Source organism: Nelumbo nucifera, chromosome 1, assembly GCF_055504915.1.
Source record: "Nelumbo nucifera cultivar China Antique chromosome 1, China Antique-T2T, whole genome shotgun sequence".
Classification (NCBI taxonomy): Eukaryota; Viridiplantae; Streptophyta; class Magnoliopsida; order Proteales; family Nelumbonaceae; genus Nelumbo; species Nelumbo nucifera.
Window position 1 is genome coordinate 213,935,787 of NC_142649.1, and position 21,238 is coordinate 213,957,024.

General features: G+C 44.2%; 2 protein-coding genes across 2 annotated transcripts; both read right to left on the reverse strand.

Annotated features, from left to right (window-relative positions):
* Positions 1-1,613: 1,613 nt before the first annotated feature.
* LOC104604730 (uncharacterized) lies at positions 1,614-3,693 on the reverse strand. Its single transcript, XM_010269220.3, has 2 exons — positions 3,377-3,693; positions 1,614-2,914 (listed from the first exon to the last, which is right to left on the reverse strand). Exons 1-2 carry the CDS (start codon positions 3,507-3,509, stop codon positions 2,181-2,183), a joined length of 867 nt encoding a protein of 288 aa, XP_010267522.1. The 5' UTR covers positions 3,510-3,693; the 3' UTR covers positions 1,614-2,180.
* A 594-nt stretch (positions 3,694-4,287) lies between these two features.
* On the reverse strand, positions 4,288-6,387 carry LOC148804489 (uncharacterized). Its single transcript, XM_088896142.1, has 3 exons — positions 6,113-6,387; positions 5,681-5,791; positions 4,288-5,598 (listed from the first exon to the last, which is right to left on the reverse strand). Exons 1-3 carry the CDS (start codon positions 6,219-6,221, stop codon positions 5,477-5,479), a joined length of 342 nt encoding a protein of 113 aa, XP_088752268.1. The 5' UTR covers positions 6,222-6,387; the 3' UTR covers positions 4,288-5,476.
* Positions 6,388-21,238: the final 14,851 nt, after the last annotated feature.

Genomic DNA, 21,238 nt, shown 5'->3' on the forward strand with positions numbered 1-21,238 from the left:
ACATTGATAATAAAATGTAAAAGTACATCAATAAAAAAGAAGTGAATTTGCATTCAAGTGAGCTTTTGATAAAAAAAACAAACAAAAAAAAACATATGCTTTATTGAAATTTATGTTTGCATCCATTACAGCTAAAAATTTGTTTGGTAAGAAGGTAAATTTCTCAGTGCAATACTAACCCAAACTTACAATTTATATGAACCATTTTACACCCTACATATTTGCATCGTTTCCAAGCGCAACCTTAGGCTCAATTTGGAAGGAGTACAAATACAAATATGTACAGTGCAAATTAATACAAAAAACAACATTTTGCACTCTACAAAATAAAAAAAAAAGAACGGTTCACACGTATATTTGGTGTGGAATTGTCCAAACTTGCAATCACACAATCGTAGAACAATTCAATGGCAACATAGTGAATTGTGTACATACCATCGTTCAAAATTAAAAAAAGAAAGAAAGAAAGAAAGAAAGAAAGAAATCAACTGATCGAAGATGTGTTTGAATTAATTACAAATGGTGGTGTGTTCATACGTTTTCTTTGAATTGTTCTACCAGGTAATACAAACTCCCATATTATTAAGAGGGTGTTTGGTTTCATTTACATTTATGGGTGGTCATTTATTTGTGCTTTTTCACTTTAAATGTTTCTTATTTTTGTTGTTTAGTTGGGCTTCACTTTAAACGTTTTTATTCTCCACTTCAAATTAATACACATTAAAGTGTGACACATCAGCATTTGGTTTTAAGAAACGCTGAGGCGTTGGGGGAAACAAGAATTTGGCGTTTCCCCAAATGCCCCATGCACAAAAATCAAAGTGTTTCAATTTTTTACCATTTATTTGATAAATGGTGAAACCAAACAATTGTTTCATTTTGCTTTATATGCAATAAACGCCAATGCCTATGTGACACTGATGTGGTAGTGTTTTTTCAATAAACATCAATAGAACCAAACACATACTAAGAAAGCCTGAACAACATACTAAGTGATACACTTGGGTTAGGCTTAGAAAAAACATATTATCACGAAAGCTAACATCCACACATAAAAACATAGGGTTTCATTATGATATGGAAAATATATGATATGGGAAAAACAACTGACCAATAAGAATCATAAACGTGCTAACAAATCAGGTGTCATTTATTAAAATTCATGGGCTGACTTAGAAAATGCGCATCAACATATATAATAAAATCATTAGGATGAAAACTCATATAAATCCCATACATGCATATACGCACATCATTAATCCACCATTAAATGCAAAATGCCGAAATGACCATGAATAAGGATTTTAAGACATTTTAATAATAGAGTTTTCTGTGAAGTTTAAATTAATGAGAGAACGTTGAGAAATGGTAAAGGAAAAAGATATGCATGCATATGGATTTACCATGCATGAAACCAAAGATAAATCCCATTTATGCATAAGAAGTACTGATTTTAATGATTTTTTTTAAGAATGATGCAGAATATGGGTATGGGTTTGTATAGATTATAAGATTAATTAATACTCATCTATAGTACTGATATGGTTATCAATTGGATCACTTGAATATAATGAACTTAATTAACTCTGACCAAAAATAAGAGGAAAGGAAAATGACCGACTAAACATTCATACTCTTTATTGTTTTGCTGGACAAAGAAAGTGAGCTAGGCACCGTCAATCCACACACAAGCACACATTCGCACATACATACATACATGTTGATAGATGATACAACAGAGACATGGACACCCATATAATGCACATATTAAATAGCACGTGACCACCATTGTCCAGTGTTGCTATGATCATGATGCATTCTAATTCTTAAATCAAGGGTCTCCATCTATCGGAATATGGTTCCCACCACATTGTCCATCTCTATGCGTGAATTGCGTATGACCAGTGACCACACACACACCCCCCGCGCACTAAGACTAGACTGAACTGTAGCTATATTATAAATAATTAAGCATCGATCTACTGTTCAACTAGTTACATGTATCTATGCTGATTGCTGAACACCATCAAGGCAGGAAGGTAAGCACGTGAATTATTGCTGTGATGGTTGGGGGTTGAGGTTGGTAAGAAAAAGTCGTCGATTCAACTCAACTCTGTGTTGTACAATCTGTTTTATTTTTGAAAATTCCCAACCAGCTGGACCCATTCAACTCATTATCATTAGGCCCATAAAGATTCCGCAAAGGAATCCAACTGCGCTTGATCCTCCTCTGGATTGAGTAGTTGCAGGTACTCCTTATACAGCTTCTCTAACATGTTATCCTTGGGTATCTGAGATTCACACTCATTCACACCTTCATGATCATGATCTTCATCCCCAGCATTAATAACTACACCACTGCAATCACCTTCACCCCCGGCGTCCTTTATTTCTGATGACCATGGAACCTGTAAATCTTCTGTTTCTGTATCAACTCCTCCCTGTTGGCTGGCAGGCGACCCGCTTAACACACTGTTGTACTCGAAACTGTTGTTCCTTGAGATGGGGAGTGAGGTGATCCTGATGGCCTTCGGTAGATGGACCTTGATCTCTGCTGTATCTTCATTCCCTCTGCTGCTGCTGCTCTTCTTTTGCTTTTTGTTGCCGTTGCCATTGCTCTTCTTCTCCCTCTTCTTGGGGTCTCGGTCGGTGGGTCGTGGTGCCCTCTTCTTGACATTCGACTCGGTTCCATGGCTCTTAAATCTTTTGCTGAGATGGGTGTTCCAGTAGTTTTTGATCTCGTTATCAGTTCGACCAGGTAGCCTTCCTGCGATAAGAGACCATCGGTTGCCCAGAAGCGAGTGGAGTCTGATAATGAGGTCTTCTTCATCAGCGCCGATGTTCCCTCTCTTGATGTCAGGCCTTAGATAATTCATCCATCTTAGTCTGCAACTCTTTCCACATCTTAGGAGCCCTTGATGCAGAAACCAAAATTTGAAAAACAAAGCAGAAGCCGAAAAAGAAACCAAAACAAACAAAAACAAAAATTCTCAGCCTTAATTAGTTTGTTTGGATATTGAGAAGAAGGATATATAGTAAAGAAAGTAGAGATATTCACAGAAAGTACTGCAAAAGAAGTTAAATATAGATAGCATATATAGACAATTTTTCATGATTATATTCTCTTACGGTGGAGGTTTGGTGGTGGATGGGGGAGAAGAAGAAAAGGAAAAAACAAATAACTTCCACTGTTGACATTAATGAAATATTTGACCAAGGAAAAGAAAAGAAGAGAGAAATGAGACTTGGTATTAGTAGCTCAATTTGCAATTCGGAAGAGGAAAACTCAAAATTTAGAACACAATTGACACAGACAAACCATCAACTGTTTGAAGTTTGGAGAGAGAGAGAGAGAGGGGTGTGGTGGGATAGATACCTGCTTTTTTGGGCAGAGATCTCCAATGGCCTTCACCATGGGCTTCAATATACTTGATAAGCAATGTATCTTCTCTAGCAGTCCATGGACCTCTGTGTAAACCCACCTTAGAGCAACAAGGTGCTCTTCCCATCTCACTGATTTTGTGCAGGAATACTTCAATTCAGTCCAGTGAGAGGGAGAGTGGGAGAGGGGAAACAAATTACGAAGAGAGAGAGAGAGAGAGAGAGAGGGAGAGAGAGAGAGAGAGAGACAGCGAGGCAAGCAGAGGAACAGAGAGAGATGCTCCGGACGAGCACAATGCACCAGAAACTTGGATCTCTTTTTAAACCCGAGAGGGGCGGAATTAAAATATTAGTTATTTTACGTGAATAAGAATGTGATATTTTACATCAGCTAGGTTGGTGACGAAACGAATGGCCTTCACACACAATTATATTTTCTTTATATGTAACAAGATAAGTATTTTCATCTCTCAATGTAAAAATATGGTTAGAGTATAGGTGAGATGTGAGATGGGAGAGCTCAACGAACCTTCTCCTCCATGGCTATCTGCCCTTCTCCCATATACTGCACATTGTATCTTCCCTCTAATATTCCTCGCGTATCCATGTGGTGGGTGGTATTTATATATATATATATATTTTAAAGGGTAATAAATTACAAAGGCCTCCCCTTCTATTATGGGATCAGTGACAAATACTCCCTTAACTTTCATTTGTGATAAAGCCCTTTAAATTTTTACTTTGTGACAAATAACCCTGACTATTAAGTGAGATGATGTATACCAAAATGTTCACCTAAATTTTCCATATTTTCTTTTCCTCGCCATTTTTTATTAAATCCTAATTGACCAAAAATACCTCCATTTCTCCAAAGGGAACCAACTAAAATAACAAAAATAAAAAAAATGTTTTTTTTTTTTAATTCTTGATTCATTTCACTGACACTCCTCTTCTTAAAATATAAAAATTATTCACTCCTTTCTGTAATAAATTAAAAAACCCAAACGAAACCATAAATTTAGATTTATCAAAAAAGAAACCTCTACCATGTCACTTGAATATTAAATCCAGCCAAAATTCAACAAGGATCTACAAGAACAACTAAGAGAACTTCAATGTTATATTTAGAAAATTAATTGAATCATAAGTCAATCAAATAAATAATATAAGGGTAGTTTGGGGATTTAAAAAATTAAACAATCTAATGATAATATTTTTTCAAAGTTAATTGGTGGAACTCTAATGAAAGGGTATTTGTTGCAAAGTGAAAGTTCAGAAGAGTTTTTGTTGCAAATGAAAATTCAGGGGATATTTGTCACTGACCTCATGATATAGGGGGTCTTTGTAATTTACCCTATTTTTAAATCCAAAATTCCCAAATCACCCTTGTAACTTGTCAAATTTATTTACAATATGATGACAATACTAGCTTTGGCTTCACGTCCAGGTTGTAAAATTTAAAACATTTTCCTTAGTGAAAATTCCCAATAGGTACCATGTACTTTAGGTTGAGTGACAATTTAGTACCCGAACTTTAAAACGTGATGATTTAATACCCAGCGTTAACCAACCGTTAAGTGACATGCAAAAAAAACAAAAATGCCCTTCAAGTGTCATCTAATTTTCTTTATCAAGTGCCGCCTATTCATCATCTTGCCTTTTATCTTTGACAGAGAAACCTTTTCAAGCACTTCTGCTTGCTTCTTCTCACTCACCATTACCTTTTTGTTGTTGTTCTTTGGGATACTGCACTGCACTGGAATTTCTTCTGCTCTTCTGAAACATGCCGTTTCCATCGCTCACAGCTTCATCCAAAACTGGGATCCGCCGATGGTACTGACCCCTGTTCTACTGTTTACCAGAGAAACGGCAACAACTGATGTCTACAGGCTCGTATTTATTTGTTTCCCCTACTAGCTGACAAAAAACCATTTCTTCTTCTTCAGTAATATCTTCTTTTTCCCTATCAAAAATAAAATTTCACTATATTCAACTCCTAAACTTCCCTCTTATCTTCTTTCTTCATTTTCTACATTATTCCCAGCAGAACTGCAACATCAGTAGTAGATTAGTAAGACTGTTGTAATTGGACTCGTCAATACGTCCAATCTTGGGGGAGGCGTATCTCATAGTTCATAGATCCCTGAGGGCGGGAGCTCCTCTTCTGTTGAGACAAGGAAGCATTACTCCGAGCAGTCACCGGATCTGCATTATCAACTTCCCACATAACAAAAATTACGTTAGGTGTATGTGTCACTAACTTGAAAAGGGAGTTGAGGAAACTCAATAACTTGCCTACCATTTTCAGTTGCAGCAAAAACTCCATGGATGCGTGGACGAGCACCCATGCCATCGAAGTTCAAATTCAAGGCCTGCACCACTCTTGCAGGAAGTAGAACTGTCGAACACGCTGATATACAAAAAACACAAGTTAACCCCATGAAAAACCCAGATGCAAAACAAATACTACCACCTCCGGCCACCCAAAAACAACTCATCAAAATGAACTGAAATACAAACCCAATATTTGTAACAGACATCCAGATGAAAGGACAAAAAAACTTATACAGGCCCCGAACAACTTAAAAAGAAATTGCATGGGAAAAAAACGGATCACTAAAAACCAAATACATCAAACAAACAACACATCAATGAGAACAACGCCCCTGTAAAAGACATAGCTCATAGAAAGAGAAAAGGAACAAAGGCTTTAGAAGGGAACAAAAATTACCTGGTTTTTTCCGGGATTCAACTGGGCTACCCATCCTACGAGGCAAGAAGACACTGGTTCCACTACACTCCCTTCTTGTACCGGAGCCTCCAAGGAAAACGGCACTCATACCCGAACCAGCTTGAGGCTGCTGCTGTAGAGGCGACCACGCAGATGAAGATAAGCCCAGAGGACGACCACCATATCTGCCGTTACCAAATCCTGTGCTTGGAGGTTAGCTAGAGAACCCAGTGGAAAATGCTTTCTGTCCGGTGCTAGGAGGTTTGCTAGAGCTTGAAGCAATTGTTTGCCTCTTTTTCATTTTCTTGAGGAGATGATGAACAATGTTCAAGGGTAATTTTGATATTTTTAAAAATCTTAAATCGCACATGAAGTCACGTGGTATATATAACTGACGGTCTATTAATGTTAGGTACTAGATTGTCGCAAAATGAAAGTTTGGGTACTAGATTGTCGCGTTTTAAAGTTCGGGTACTAAATTAGCACTCAGCCTAAAGTACACGGTACCTGATGAAGGGCGATTTGGCCCGACCTAGTAACAGGGGGACACGTGGACGCGGCCTAACTAGTAAGATGACAACTCAGCCCGACATGCCCAGCCCACAACAAATCGAGCTCGGATAATCAAACTACCTCGGGACGAGTTCACCTCGGTGTAAGGTCAGATCAGGACCACTTTGATCCCAAGGCACTTCGGCGTTTGCCCCAGGCTGGATCTAAAGAGCGGTAGGTCGGGTAATATTAACAGACCACTACATGGCAACCCCGAAGATCTCGTCATCAGATTCTGGGCCTCGCGGGATCACACCGCGTAACAACTATCGTTATCTCCCCCGACCGATTCAGGCAGACTCGATAAGCCCCATCAGTTATCCCCATTATCGCGGAAACGGATCTCATCGTGTCGAGGAACCCAGAACCACTCCGTGAAACCCGCGAGGACTCCACTATATAAAGGCTTCACCCCCCAGGGGTGCAAGGTATGCGTGATTTCTTGCACTCAAGCTCTCTCATTTTCAAGTAATTTTAACTTGCTACTAGCCTATTGACTTAAGCATCGGAGCGACCTCGCCGGGTTAGCATCCCGGGGTTCTCTAATATCCTTGCAGGTTCAGTTCGCCGTCTATTTGGAAGCCAGGTCACCTTCAGCTGGGAGCAGCCAGATCACGCTCAATCAATTGGCGTCGTCTATGGGAAACGCTACTAGAAGCCTCTTTCCACCAAAAATCTCAAACTTAGAATCAATGGCATCCTCCAGCAACGCCGGACAGAACGGAGAAATGAACGTCTCCAGGGGGCAACCTCAGATCCCAATTGTGTGCATCGGTCAGTTCACCATACCGCTCTCCACGGGTGGGATCCCAACGTTGACTGTGCCTCAAGCAACTGTGCCCGTGAACGCCCCACTTCTTTCTGTAGTGGGTGCAACCTTTGCTTAACCATCTGTGGTTCCCCTTGGAGTCGGACAGAATCAGCTCAATGACCTGGTACACTGCGTGCGGGCTATTCAAATGCAATGCCCTCCTCGTCGGGGAGAGACTTCCAAGATCCAGAATCCTCTCCGGAGCCAGGTCTCGTCCCGCGGTAGGAGGGAAAGGTAAGTCACTACTCCCGCCTTGCAGCAAGTGAATAGGTCGGGAGACACTCAGCCCGCCAGAGCTACTTCACCTCGGCCCTCGCAACTAGAAAGTTCGCTTGCAGGGAACCGGTTCGGGGTTCTAGCCGCGGACTCCAGACGAGGACCCTCTGTCCCCAGCAGCCAGCGTCAACAGTCTGAACCTCTCCATACCAGGACATTGCCCGACAACACAGAGGTCAGTAGCACCAATGCAGAGCCAGTCAAGAAGCAGCAAAGGCGGCGTCCTAAGGCACGTCGAGCAGTAGCTCCAAGCCAGCTCGTTGGACCTAGTCAACCCGAGCAGCCTAAAGGAAAAGAGGAGGCGAGCTCGGAAGCCACGAAGACCTCTCCTCTCCTCTCCGTGTCATCTCCTTTGTCCTCCGAGCTCCTGGCCACCCCAATGCTGAAGGACTTTAAAGTACCTCCGCTGGATAAGTATGACAGGTCATTCGACCCAAATGATCACGTAGACTCCTTCCAGTCCCAGATGCACCTAGCTGGGGCTGATGAATCTTGCATGTGCGTTGCCTTCTCTACGACCTTCAAAGGACTAGCTCACACATGGTACAGGAACCTCACGCCCGGGATGATCAAGAGTTGGGCACAGTTCGTGTAGATGTTCACCTTGCACTTCATCACCAGCAAGAAGTGTCCGAGGTCACAATAAAGCCTCCTTAACATAGTCCAGAGAGAAGGAGAGTCGATTCGAAGCTACATTAAATGCTTCAATGACACTTGTTTGCAGATCCCCGACTTGGATTCCGCTATAAGACTCACGACAGCAAAGAAGGGTATTACCCACAGGGAATTCAAGTGGCACATAGTGGCAAACAAGACCAAAGACATCACTGAATTCCTCAAGCTCGCCGATCAGTTCATCGGGACCGAAGAGGAGATGAACTAGAAGACTGAAGCCCCGACGGAGAAGAGAAAAAGGGAAGATGACAACCCGAACAACAGTGGCAACAAAAGAAAAAAAAAAGTAAGTCCCCAACCAGGGGAGGAAACAAGTTAGATCAACGTTCCCGAACTCCTCCGGTTGAAAGGACGAGCTATATGCCCCTCAACAGGAAGCGGGGAGAAATCCTCATGGGGATCAAGGATGCCTCTTATGTGAAGTGGCCACCTCGATTGAGGGGAGATCTCGCCACTAGGAACATAAATGTTTATTGTCATTTTCATAAAGATCACTGTCAAAGTATCGAGAATTGTAGAAATCTCCGCGATGAGATGGAAGAACTCATCCGTTGCGGATACTTAAAAAAATTTGTACAAAAAGAAAACAAAAACTAGACAGATTGGTACGAGGAGCAAAGGAGAAATGCTCCTGAGTCCAGCAGCAAACAGAGTGAGCAGCCGCAGAGACAGCTGCCTGAAGAGAGACCAATTTACGGAGTAATCAATATGATTATTGGCATGTCCATTGTCGCAGGCTGCACCTCAGCAGCAGGGAAAGCCTCGGTTCGCGAACTAGAACGTAAGGAGCATAATCCACCAAAGCGACCTAGGCTCGAAGATCCAAAGGGAAGGCCAAGCTAGCAAAATCAATATGATTACCCACGCATTTCGCACAGTGGTTTCCACCTACTACGTGGCCATGAAGTTCCTTACGGATTACGGAGTAAGGGTAGTGCGAGGCAACCAACTCGAGTCTCGCAAGTGCTATATCGCCGCTTTCAAAGGGAAGGCCAAGCTAGCGGCTGATATCGAGCTCGAGCGACCTGTGGAGTATCCCGAGGAGCAAGCTACGCCAACTGAAGAGATGATCCACATCCCGGTCTCGAAGGAAGATCCAGCTAGAACTCTCCAAATCGGCACATCGATCAAGGAACCACTTCGTTATCAGCTGGTATGCTTTTTACTTAAAAATTTAGACATATTTGCATGGTCCACGGCAGAGATGCCCGGAATAGATCATAGTATTATAACTCACAAATTGAATATTGATCATTTAGTCAGGGCAGCTAGACAGAAAAAACGCAACCTCGCCCCGGAGCGCTGGAGGATAGTCGACAAGGAGGTCGGGAAGCTCCTTGTAGCCGATTTCATTAGGGAGGTCCATTACCCGAGCTGGGTGGCTAGCCCAGTTCTGGTAAAAAAGGCCAATGGTAAATGGCGCATGTGCATCGATTATACCAACCTGAATCGAGCTTGCCTGAAGGATTGTTTCCCACTCCCTAAGATCGACTGTCTAGTGGATGCGACCTCAGGGCATGAGTTGTTGAGTTTCCTGGACGCGTACTCAAGATACAACCAGATCCGGATGGACCCTACCGACGAGGAAAAAATGACATTCATAACCGAACTAAGATTGTACTGTTACAAGGTCATGCCCTTTGGGCTAAAAAATGCCGGGGTGACCTTCCAAAGACTTGTAAACAGACTATTTGAGCCGTTGATCGGCAATGAGGTTGAGTGCTATGTAGACGATATGGTCGTCAAGACCCAGTTTTCAAATTGTTTAATAAATTATTTGTAGTGTGTTTTTGAAATTTTGCGCAAGTATAATATGAAGTTAAACCCTAACAAGTGTGTCTTCGATGTCACCTCGGGTAAATTCCCGGGTTACATAGTCAACCGATGTGGTATTGAATCCAACCTTGAAAAAATAAAGTCCATCCTAGATATGAGGCCACTTCGTAAATTGAAGGAGGTTCAGAGGCTAAACGGTCGTATAGCCGCTCTGAGCTGCTTCATGTCTAAGTTGGCAGATCGCTGCCTGCCTTTTTTCAAGGCAATTAAGAAAAGTAAGGACCTTGAGTGGACCGAAGAATGCCAGCTCGCCTTCGACGAGCAGAAAAAATACCTAGCTAGCATCCTGGTTCTGACCTGACCCGAGGAGGGAGGTGTTTTAAAGTTGTACCTCTCCGCGAGTGATGAGGTAGTCAGCTCGGTACTAATAAAGGAAGTGGATCGGGTCCAACGTCCAATCTACTATGTCAGTAAAGTTTTGCAGGATGCCAAAACAATGTACCCAGAGATCGAGAAACTGGCGTACGCGCTGGTCATAGCAGCTCGGAAGCTTCGTCCGTACTTCTAAGCCCACACCGTCGTCGTCCTCACCAACAAACCTCTTAAATCTTACTTAAGCCTGAGGTATCTGGCAGACTGATGAAGTGGGCCATCGAACTCAGCAAGTACGACATCTGGTACAAGTCTCGGACGGCGATTAAGGCCCAAGCCTTGGCCAATTTTGTTGTAGAATGCACCTTCCGCACCGCAGTCCTTGAGTTGATCGAGCTTGAGCATAGAGAGGAAGCTTCAACCAGCGCGACACCAGTCCCGGTTAGAGCAAGGCCGACCTGGGATGAGGAGCCCTGGATCCTCCACGTTGACGGCTAATCTAATCAACAAGGAAGAGAAGCCGGCATTATTATGTACGGTACGAGTGGGGTGAAGCTGGAGTACGCACTTCGGTTCGAGTTTGTAGCATCTAATAACGAAGCGGAGTACGAAGCATTGATAGTCGAGCTCGCTCTAGCGAACGAAGTACAAGCGAAACACGTCGTCATCTGCAGTGACTCCCAGCTCGTGGTCAACCAGGTCACCGACAATTATGAGGCTCGCGACCCCACCATGGCTGCTTATCTAGCCAACGTCAGGGAAGTTCTACGCAACTTTCAATCTTATTTCATCAAGCAGATTCCAAGGTCCGAGAATGCTGAGGCCGATGTCTTGTCCCGGTTAGCCAGCACGAGCATCAACACCATGAGGACCGTGTATATAGAGAACTTACCTTGGCCCAGAATTCTCGGGGGGGGGGGGGCAGAAGAGGTCGCTCCTGTTGCACAAGCAGAGCCGAGCTGGATTGACCCACTCGCGAGCTATCTGCTTCACGGGACCCTCCCTGCAGATCGCAATGTGGCCAGAAGGGTAGAGCGCCAGATAGCCAAGTATGTCATGATAGACGGACGGCTGTACCGGAGATCCTACACGCTCCCCTACTTGCGCTGCTTGCAACTCTCAGAGGCCGAACTCGTTCTCCGCGACACTCATGAAGACCTGTGTGGTGGACACTTGGGGGGTAGGGCTCTCGCCCAGAAAGCGTTGCGACAGGGGTACTACTGGCCCACAATGATGGCAGACACACTCGAGCTTGTCAAGAAGTGTGATAAATGCCAAAGGTACGCCAACATCCACCACCGACCTGCTGCCGACCTACTAGCCCATGGCCCTTCGCACAGTAGGGAATCGACATTCTTGGACCATTCACGCTAGTGACAGGACATAGGAGATTCCTGGTGGTAGCAGTGGATTACTTCACGAAGTGGGTGGAGGTGGAACCCCTAGCAACAATCACAGCCCGAAGCATACAAAACTTCTTTTGGAGGAATATAGTATGCCGCTACGGGCTACCTCGGGTGCTTATCTCTAACAACGGTAAGCAGTTCGAAGATATCAAGTTCCAGAGTTGGTGTGCCAAGATGGGGATACAGCAGAACTTCACTTCGGTGGCACACCCTTAGGCAAACGGGCAGAAGGAAGTCACGAACAGAGCTATACTCCGTGGACTAAAGGCCCGCTTAGCCCGAGCTAAGGGACTATGGGTAGACGAGCTGCCCAGTGTACTATGGGCTTACCGAACCACCGTCAAGACCGCCATAGGTGAAACCCCCTTCAAACTCACCTATGGCACGGAAGCGGTAATCCTAGCCAAGATCGAGGTGCCTACATTACGCCTAGAGGCATACGACGAAGAAGCAAACGATGACGAGCTCCGTACCAACCTCGACCTAGTGGAAGAAGTACGGGACCTAGCGTACATTCGGACTGCAGCCTACCAACAAAGGGTGGCTCGGTACTATAATGCCCGAGTCAAGAAATGACACTTCCGTGTCAGCAACATGGTCCTCAGAAAAGTCATGGTACTTGAGCCCGGTGTCGGTAAGCTCAGACCGAACTGAGAAGGTCCGTACCGAGTAAGACAGGTACTCGGGGAAGGTACGTATGAGCTCGAAACCTTAAAAGGAAAGCAGGTACCTCGAGCGTGGAACATCGGCTACCTAAGGCCATACTACTTGTGATTGCAGAACTGGAGAGAGGACTACGAATCACTCCCAGAAGTCCAAGGACTAAAAGTACCGAGCTGATAAAAGACCTTGGTGCTACGATAAGTCCTAGTTGCCTCCTCGGCATGGGCATACAAGTCCCGGTCGCCTCTTCGGCATGGGCAAAACCAAGGGTAAGGAGAGCGAACTGTGAGTCGCTCCCAAAGGCTAAGGGTTAAGGTGTCGAGCTGACAAAAGACTTCGGCACCTCATAAGTCCCAGTCGCCTCTTTGGCATGGGCGAACTAGTCTCAGTCGCCTCCTCGGCATGGGCATATAAGTCCTAGTCGCCTCTTCGGCATAAGCAAAGTACCTCTAATGCCTAAGGCATAGACAGCTCGGGTGTGAGCTCTACGATGTCTAGCCCACTTCGGCATATAACAACAGGTTGGGCCTGTTAGGGACAACCGACATTTAAATGAGTAGCCCGTGCACGGACAGGTCGGGTATATACCCTGCAATGTCACCCACCTCGGCGTACATTATGTAAAGTTGCCCCTACTAATAGTCTTAGTAGACAGTTCGGGGTGACAAACACTTAGAAAAATTTTCACTTTGGTTATCCTTACTTGTTGTCTAGCTTGGTAGCCTGACAATTCAGGGTAACCTAATCACCTACTCCTACCTCTGTCTGGTTTAGATCGCCAGATTGGGAGTCATTTATACTTAGAATATTTTTGCACAAGGTTACTCAAAAAAGTTTGTATTTCATTGATGGAAGGATTTTTAAGTACAAAGATCTCATTATAACCCGAGCTCGGTGGCCTCGGGGTGTACATCCAAATAGTAAAAAGAAGAAAAAGCCAGAATCATGCATGCGAACTGCCAGGCAGGTCAGTCTCCATATCCTTCTCCGCGTACTCATGACCCGATGGGCCCGCCTCTAGGACTTCGTCATCACTCTCTTCTTCAGACGAGCCAGGCTCTTCGTTCATCGCCTCTGCCACCTCGGAAATAAGGTCAGACATAGAGACGACTTTGATGTTAAGATTGGGGAATTTCTACCGCAATAAGTACTTGCACAACTTGAAGCCTGAACGATAGGAGCTCGATCCATATTCGACCTGGAGATCGTGGAACTCTGAGGATTCCTTGAAGCGGTCAATGGCGTGGTTTCTTTCTTCAACTCGCGCCTCTTGGATGGCAGTCTCGAAGATCTCAGTCCGCTCTTGGATCATTGCTTCGAGGTTCTCGACCTCTCGTTGAAGCTTCGCTTTCTCCTCGGTCATCGTTGAGATCAGCTCCTATTGTTTCGCGTTCTTCGAGGTCAAGGCCATGATCAGCTCCTGTTGCTTCGCCTTCTCCTCGGTCATGGCCATGATCAGCTCTTGCTGGCTCCGAATTCCCTTCTTGGCCCGAAGAACCTCACCCCGAGTTATGTCAAGCTCGCGGTAAAGCTTCTGCGCCTTCTCCTCAGCTTCCTGAGCTCTCTTCAGGCAGACTTCGGATTGGTAGACCAACGAATGAATGGTGGAGTTCACCTAGCAAAGAAAACTGAGGTAAGTACGTTTGAAAGTTTGACAAGGAAACATGTCAGCCCATTCCGCGGACTTATGACCATGCAGTAGCTGGCAGCCCGGCCTCCGAGCTAGCTTGTAGGCATGTCAGCCCATTCCGCGACCTCAGCAGGAAAGACGACACCCTTGCTCTTGAGCAATCTGAGCCGAGGTGTCATTACGCTTTCCTTGGGAGACTCGGGCTCCGGCGCGGAAGTGCTCTCCGGTTCATGAGGCTTAAGGTCTTCCTCCTAGTCCTCGTCCAAGTCCACTGCAATGGGTTCAGGGTGGACCTCCTCCTCGGGGAGTTCATGAGGGCGGACCCCCTCCTCGGGGAGTTCAGCAGAGATCGGCTCTGGAGCGGACTTTGGCCAAGAAATTCTTCATCTCCAAGCCGAGGTCCCTCCAAGATTTGATAACTGCCCTAGTCTCCACATCTAAACTCACCCTGGGATCCTTGATAGCCACCATCCAATTAGTTGGAAAAGACCATCCCTTAGGATTTTGGACAAGGAAGCATCTCCACTTCCAGGCCAGAACCTTGTTCGGTCAGCCGAACAGGATTTTAAACCTGGGCCGAGGAGAGATGTAGTAACTTTGTCTGACGTCCCCGCACAAACAAGCGAAATTCTTTTTGATTGAATAGATCGAACTGAAGACGTCTAGGGACAGAGGTCGGTTATACTCGTGGAATAGGGAGATGGTGCCTACTATGTTCCAGATAGAGTTCGGGTGTAGTTAGTCAATGGTGATGTTAAAGAATTTGACTATCTCTATAATGAAGGGGTGGAGCGGGAAGCGTAGCCCGACAGTAAGCTGCTCCTCAAAAACCAGGAGCTCATAAGGGTCGTGATCCCAAGGACTGAAGTACATTAACCTATCAAGAAGACGATAGCGGGCTACTAAGTACATTAACCTATCCGAGGTCAGGGTGGAAGGACTGAAGTCATCCGGATCCTGACCCCGGGAAGAAGATGGGACCTCCGTCCTAGAGGTCAGTCCCTCCTTCCGAGCCTTGGGCTTGCCAGATCGAGATGGCCCAACTTCAAGCATAGAATCTCCCTCTAAAACCGAAGAGGGGAGTCGCCCAGCGATGAGTTGAACTCCCCAGCAGGGGCTGGGGACTGCACCTCGAAGCTCCCGACCTCACTAGAATCACCTATCTATGCTAGAGCTAGACATGATTAAAAAACAAAGGAGAACGAAGGAAAACACGAACTCACCAAAAGAAGGACGACCTCGGAATACAAAGACAGAGCGAGCTGAAAGACTCCGACGCGACCTCGGGAGAGCTCAATCACAGAATTTTTGGCGAAAAAGAGGGTCCCTCGGCCCCCTATTTATAGTTCACCGCGAGACGATTAACGGCTGAGATCTGCTCGATCCAATGGCTCTCATGAAAACCGGTTGCACGATGCCCGAGGACGAAATCGGTGTTGGACAGTTTTTTGTATGCCCTTAGCTTCAATCAGAATGATGTACATTATGAGTTTATTGTAAATGAATAAAAGTACATATTTGATTCATGTTCCCTTGGTATGTTTCTGTGTAATACCCTTAAACTGGACACTCAATGAGACTCGTGTTAGTTTAGAATGTTCATAGCCAATGGGTCAGTCTAGGGAGACCTATCCTGATAAGGCTGACACTGATGTGTCACCAAGTCGGTTGGGGTGGCCTATCTCAGCCGCCAGGGTGAGACCCTAGGCACATATAGTGTAGGATCAATTAAATCTTTGAACCATACCAGATTTTCAGTATTGCTCTGGACCTTGGTGATTAATGGGCAAAACTGGAAAGTTACACCCGACCCCTATACTCGATTATGATACTGCACTAGGTGTCGGATTAGTTTGTCTTTGATGTACCAATCAGTGAGATCCTTAGCGGGGGTCAAAACCTGGGTATGTTGGGACAGTCTGAGAATTCATATGAGTGGGTGATCATAGTGATAGGATCAGCCCCTTTGTCGGGCAAAGGTAATGATCGGGGATGCACTCTCTTTGATGGAAACCAAGACTTCCGGCAGCCGATTTCAATCGTTGAGATTTGTCTTGCAAAATATATTTTATATTAGATATAAAAGTATATATATATATTATGGTTTCTAAAATGTTTGCAAAAGGTTTTAATTCCCGGGATTCATATATACTGAGGGTGCAGCACTGTTCCTTGCAGCCGAAGGAAAGGTCCTCTCTTGTTGGGCAGTGGTTGATCATTATGGGCTGAGAGGTTAAGTGTAAGACCATTAAGGATAATACCTGATGGGCTAATCTTGCAACTGCCCACAGTCCCTGGGTGTTACAAGGTGGCTTGGCCCAAGGACCACTTAGGGTAAGTGTTGGGCCCATAGAGCCTATTTGATGGGTTTTAGGGGGTGCACTGTCCATAACAGTGTATTCGGACAGGCCTTGTAACAGAGGCTGGGCTGAACCCATGTGGCTGTTGTGTAGATCAATGCTTGGGTCCCATGCCATACAAGGAAGCCCAACTGGGCAGCAGTTAGGAAGGCTAAGTGAGCACATAACTTTATTGGGCCTAAAGCCCATTTCGAACCGGGCGAATTTAAGTAGTTAAATATGGGGCGAATTCTGGGAATGGATTAGTAGATAGGATAGGGTCTTATCCCTTTCCACTCAAAGAGTCCAGATCTGAATGTGATTCAGATCTGGAAACCTCCTAATATGATTAGGAGAAGGCTGATCCAATCTGCAGATAAGATAAGGGTTTATCCTTATCACCTAAAGGGATGTCTGATCCAATTATGATTTGGATCAGAAACTCCTAATGGGATTAGGAGCTGATCCTTTAAGGTTAGAAAAGAAGGAAGGGGCGGCAGCCTTTAGAAGACACTTGTTCACATCCTCTTTAGAGCTGAAATCACAAAAGGAATAATTAAGCAACCCTGCGAAATTCTTTTCTTGTCGCCTCCTTCTTCTTACCGTCTACCCTACCAGTTCGATCTCCAGATCAGTAGGAGAAGTCAAGATTTGATCTTGATATCAGTTCCTTGTGAAAGGACTGATAGGAAGCTGTGCTCATGTGCCATCCTGATATTTCTTGCGAAGGACTAGGTTCTTGGAGAAGAACACTACTGATTCTGCTCTATCCTGCACTGCGCCATATTCAGTGGGAGCAGTCTTTGGATCCTTCATTGGGCGTGAATACCTCCATTGGGAGATATTACTTCTCTGTATCAGGTATAATCCTCTCCTACTACTTTTGTTTAGATCTGGTTCAGTTTATGGTTCAAGATTGATCCTTGAAAATATGATTTTCTAAATAGGGAATGTGATTCCCAATTGAAAGGGAGAGAAATTTTTGAAATTCGCCCACCTTATTCCGCAAGATTTGGGCGTCCATACGATGGATCTCTCATCCCTTCAGTGGTATTAGAGCCATGGTTCAAATCTTGAACCAATTCTTTTCAGATTTGAACTTACGCAAATGGGCAGAAGGCATTCTACCCAATTTGCACAGATAAGGGTTTTGGGAAATTGTTCCCAAAATTATGGGCGAATAATCTAAAATTAAATTTTATATAAATCTGATTATTGTTTAGAATTGTTCTTTATGATTTTCTTGATTTATGGGTTGTTCGTACAAAAGGAGATCGAAATCTTGATTTGCGCAGGGAACCTGTGATTTTGCAGTTTCTGGATTATTTTATTTCATTTGGTTTGTAAAATATTTTTTTTTTATTTTTTAGACTGAATATATAGGTATTCAATCTGATATAATTATTAATAGAAATTAGGTTTTCTATTTATTTTTATTTTTGGATCAAAGATGGTGGCGCAGAGAAGGAGATTTCGTAGATGGGAGAATCGCAATCTGCGATTTGCAGTTTATGAAACTGCAAACTGTGATCTAACCTCTGTTTTGTAGGAAGGATTGTGCGAACAGCCCTGTTTGACTGATTCTTGTTTTTCTTTTATCAGTATTTAATTTCATATTATTTTCTTGAATTAAAGATTTAATTAAAGATCAAACCCTAGACTCATTCGAACCAAGATTGGTTCAAATTGTTTGGACCGAATCTAGGGTTCGATCAAGGTTGAATATCAGTCCTATTTTTCCCACTTATGGGCCTGAGGATTGATAATTAATTAAATGCTTAATTTTGCCCAACCTGTAAAGGCCCAGTTTTAAGTTGTTGAAACTGCTAAAAGCCCACTCTGCGGATAAAGCTATATGGGCCGAACCCATCAACCCTAATTCGGCCCATATACCTAGATAATATTAATGGTTAATATTATGGATTAAATATGGGCTTCAAATGGGCTTTACAGATAATTAATTGATTGGATCAATTTATCCTTGCATGTGATGTATGGATGTGTGATGTGCTACGTACATGGGCCATAAGTGCTTGGCCCATGCTGAATGAATAGTGGCTTTTGTGCACACCATGGTTGAATGCACATCATTTCCTTGGTGTCCCTTTTGGTCATTGGATGACCTTCCTCAGTGGTGGGCCCCACACCTCATGGAGAGGTTACGTGCGGAACCCTAGCCGATTTGGGCCCACCGAAATCTAGCTTTATGAAAGTCAGTGGAAGCCACTTTGGTTTGACCTAGATCAAACTAGGGCGTAATTTACTGTTCCCTCCAGCTAATATGAGTGCATGTGATAGGGAGATTCATATGATGAACTCTCTAAAGGCCTCCATCATTAGCATGAGGATGGGTCCTTCAGTAATGAGGAAACGCACCAGAAAATGGGTTATCCATTTGCTGTTGGGCTTGTCTGAGTGTTTCATAAGATGATAGGGGCGTCATAGACTGATGTGGGAGGGGCTTCACCAGAAAATGGGAACTCTCTCACGGTACCTTGGCGTTCACGAATATGATGGGTAAGCACTCACTGGACAGAAAGGTTTACCTGGAAACGGCTCTGAACCTTGTCTGACAGAGGCCAAAGGGAAAGCTCTATGTGATTTCCCACATTTCCAGAGACAACCCGTAGTCTCCGTCACTGAGAAAGGAGGGAAATCTCAAAGATGAATAAATGGGAATGGAACGTAGATTAAAATCCATATCTATGTAATGAACATGAATCAAATTAGGTTGTGGACTGATGTTTGCTCTTTTATCAAAAAATGGCAAACGGATAATTTGCAAAGCTGTTTGATGACAACAAGCTGAAGGGCCCAAACTATGCCGACTGGTACAGGAACCTTATGTTGGTCTTAACCTCTGAAAAATTGGATAAGGTAGTCAAGAATCCTGCCCTGGATCGTCCGGGAGATAGGGCTTCTGAGGCCCGAAAAAGAGAATACCAAGAATGGGAGGAGAAAAACTCCCTTGCCCGCTGCTATATCATTGCCTCCTTGGACAACCCAATACAGAGGCAGTTCGATCAGATCGAACTTGCCAAGGACATATTGGACAGTCTCAAGACAATGTACGAAGAGCAGAATCATTCTACTCGGCAGAAGGTCTTGAAGCAGTTCATGACCGCGCAGATGTCCAAGGGCCAACAAGTTCATGACCATTGTCTTCGGATGATGGGTTATATCAACGAACTGGAGGCTCTTGGATCCGGGCTAGATCTGGTAACACAGATCGATGCTATTCTCAACTCTTTGCCTCCATCCTTTAATCCATTCATCATGAATTACAACATGAACAAGCTGAACGTCAGCTTGCAGGAACTCAGCAATATGTTGCAGAGGGTCAAAGAATTGATTAAAAAGGATGAGCCCATTGCCATGCTTGTTGAAACTGGAAAATCGGGCATGAAAAGGAAGGCAAAGAGAAAGCCCCAGAAGAAGGCTGCCAAACCCAAGAAGTAGAGGAAGGACAAGGCATCGGATGCCTGTCACTTCTGCAAGAAGACCGACCACTGGAAAAGGAACTGTCCTGCCTACCCGGAATCCAAGAAAGGTAATTTTGAAACTTGTGTTATAGAAACCAATTTATTAGTAGCTTCTGCGTCCTAGTGTATTGACTCTGGGGCTTCAACTCATGCGTGTAACTCACTGCAGGGGTTCAAGGTAAGAAGAAGGTTGAGTGAAGGAGAAGTTACGCTCTACTTGGGGACTTCTGCAACTGTTGCAGCCGCGGCCATAGGAACAGTGGAATTAATTTTTAGAGAAGGAATCATTGTACTGAAAGATTGTCTTTATGTACAAAATTTAAGGAGAAATTTGATTTCTGTCTCAAAATTGTGTGTGGATGGTTATTCTGTCTTCTTTAGTAAAACGATTACTATTAAAAGAAATAACAGATTCATCGCATACGGGGAACTGGAGAACGGTCTCTATGTTCTACATCCTTCTCTAGAAACTAACATAACCGGAACTACGTCGGCTGAAATCCCCAAGAAAAGAGTCTGTGATACAGTTAATCCCACGTGCCTGTGGCATTACCGACTTGGCCACATCGGTGTTAACCGAATCACAAGGTTGGTAAAGGATGGTCCTTTGGATTTTCTAACTGTAGAAGATCTTCCCACTAGTGAGCCTGCCTACAAGGTAAGATGACAAAACGGCCATTTAACGGTAAGCCTGAAAGATGTATAGGCACACTTGACCTTATACATACTGATGTATGTGGTACCTTGAGTGTTAGGACACAGAATCAACACGTGTATTTCATCACATTTACAGATGATTTCTCACGATATGGTTACGTGTACCTAATGAGACACAAGTCTGAATCCTTTGAAAATTTCAAAGAGTTTAGACAGGAGGTCGAGAAACAGTTAGGGAGAGAAATTAAAGCCCTTCGATCAGATCGAGGTGGTGAGTATCTCTCTAACGAATTCAAGGACTACTTAAAGGACAATGGGATAATATCACAATTGACTCCTCCCGCTACACCACAACTTAACGATGTTTCAGAGAGGAGGAATAGGACCTTATTAGATATGGTCCGGTCACTTCTCATACACTCAGAGTTACCCACATCCTTTTGGGGTTACGCATTAGAGACTGCGATTTACGTGCTGAATGGGGTTC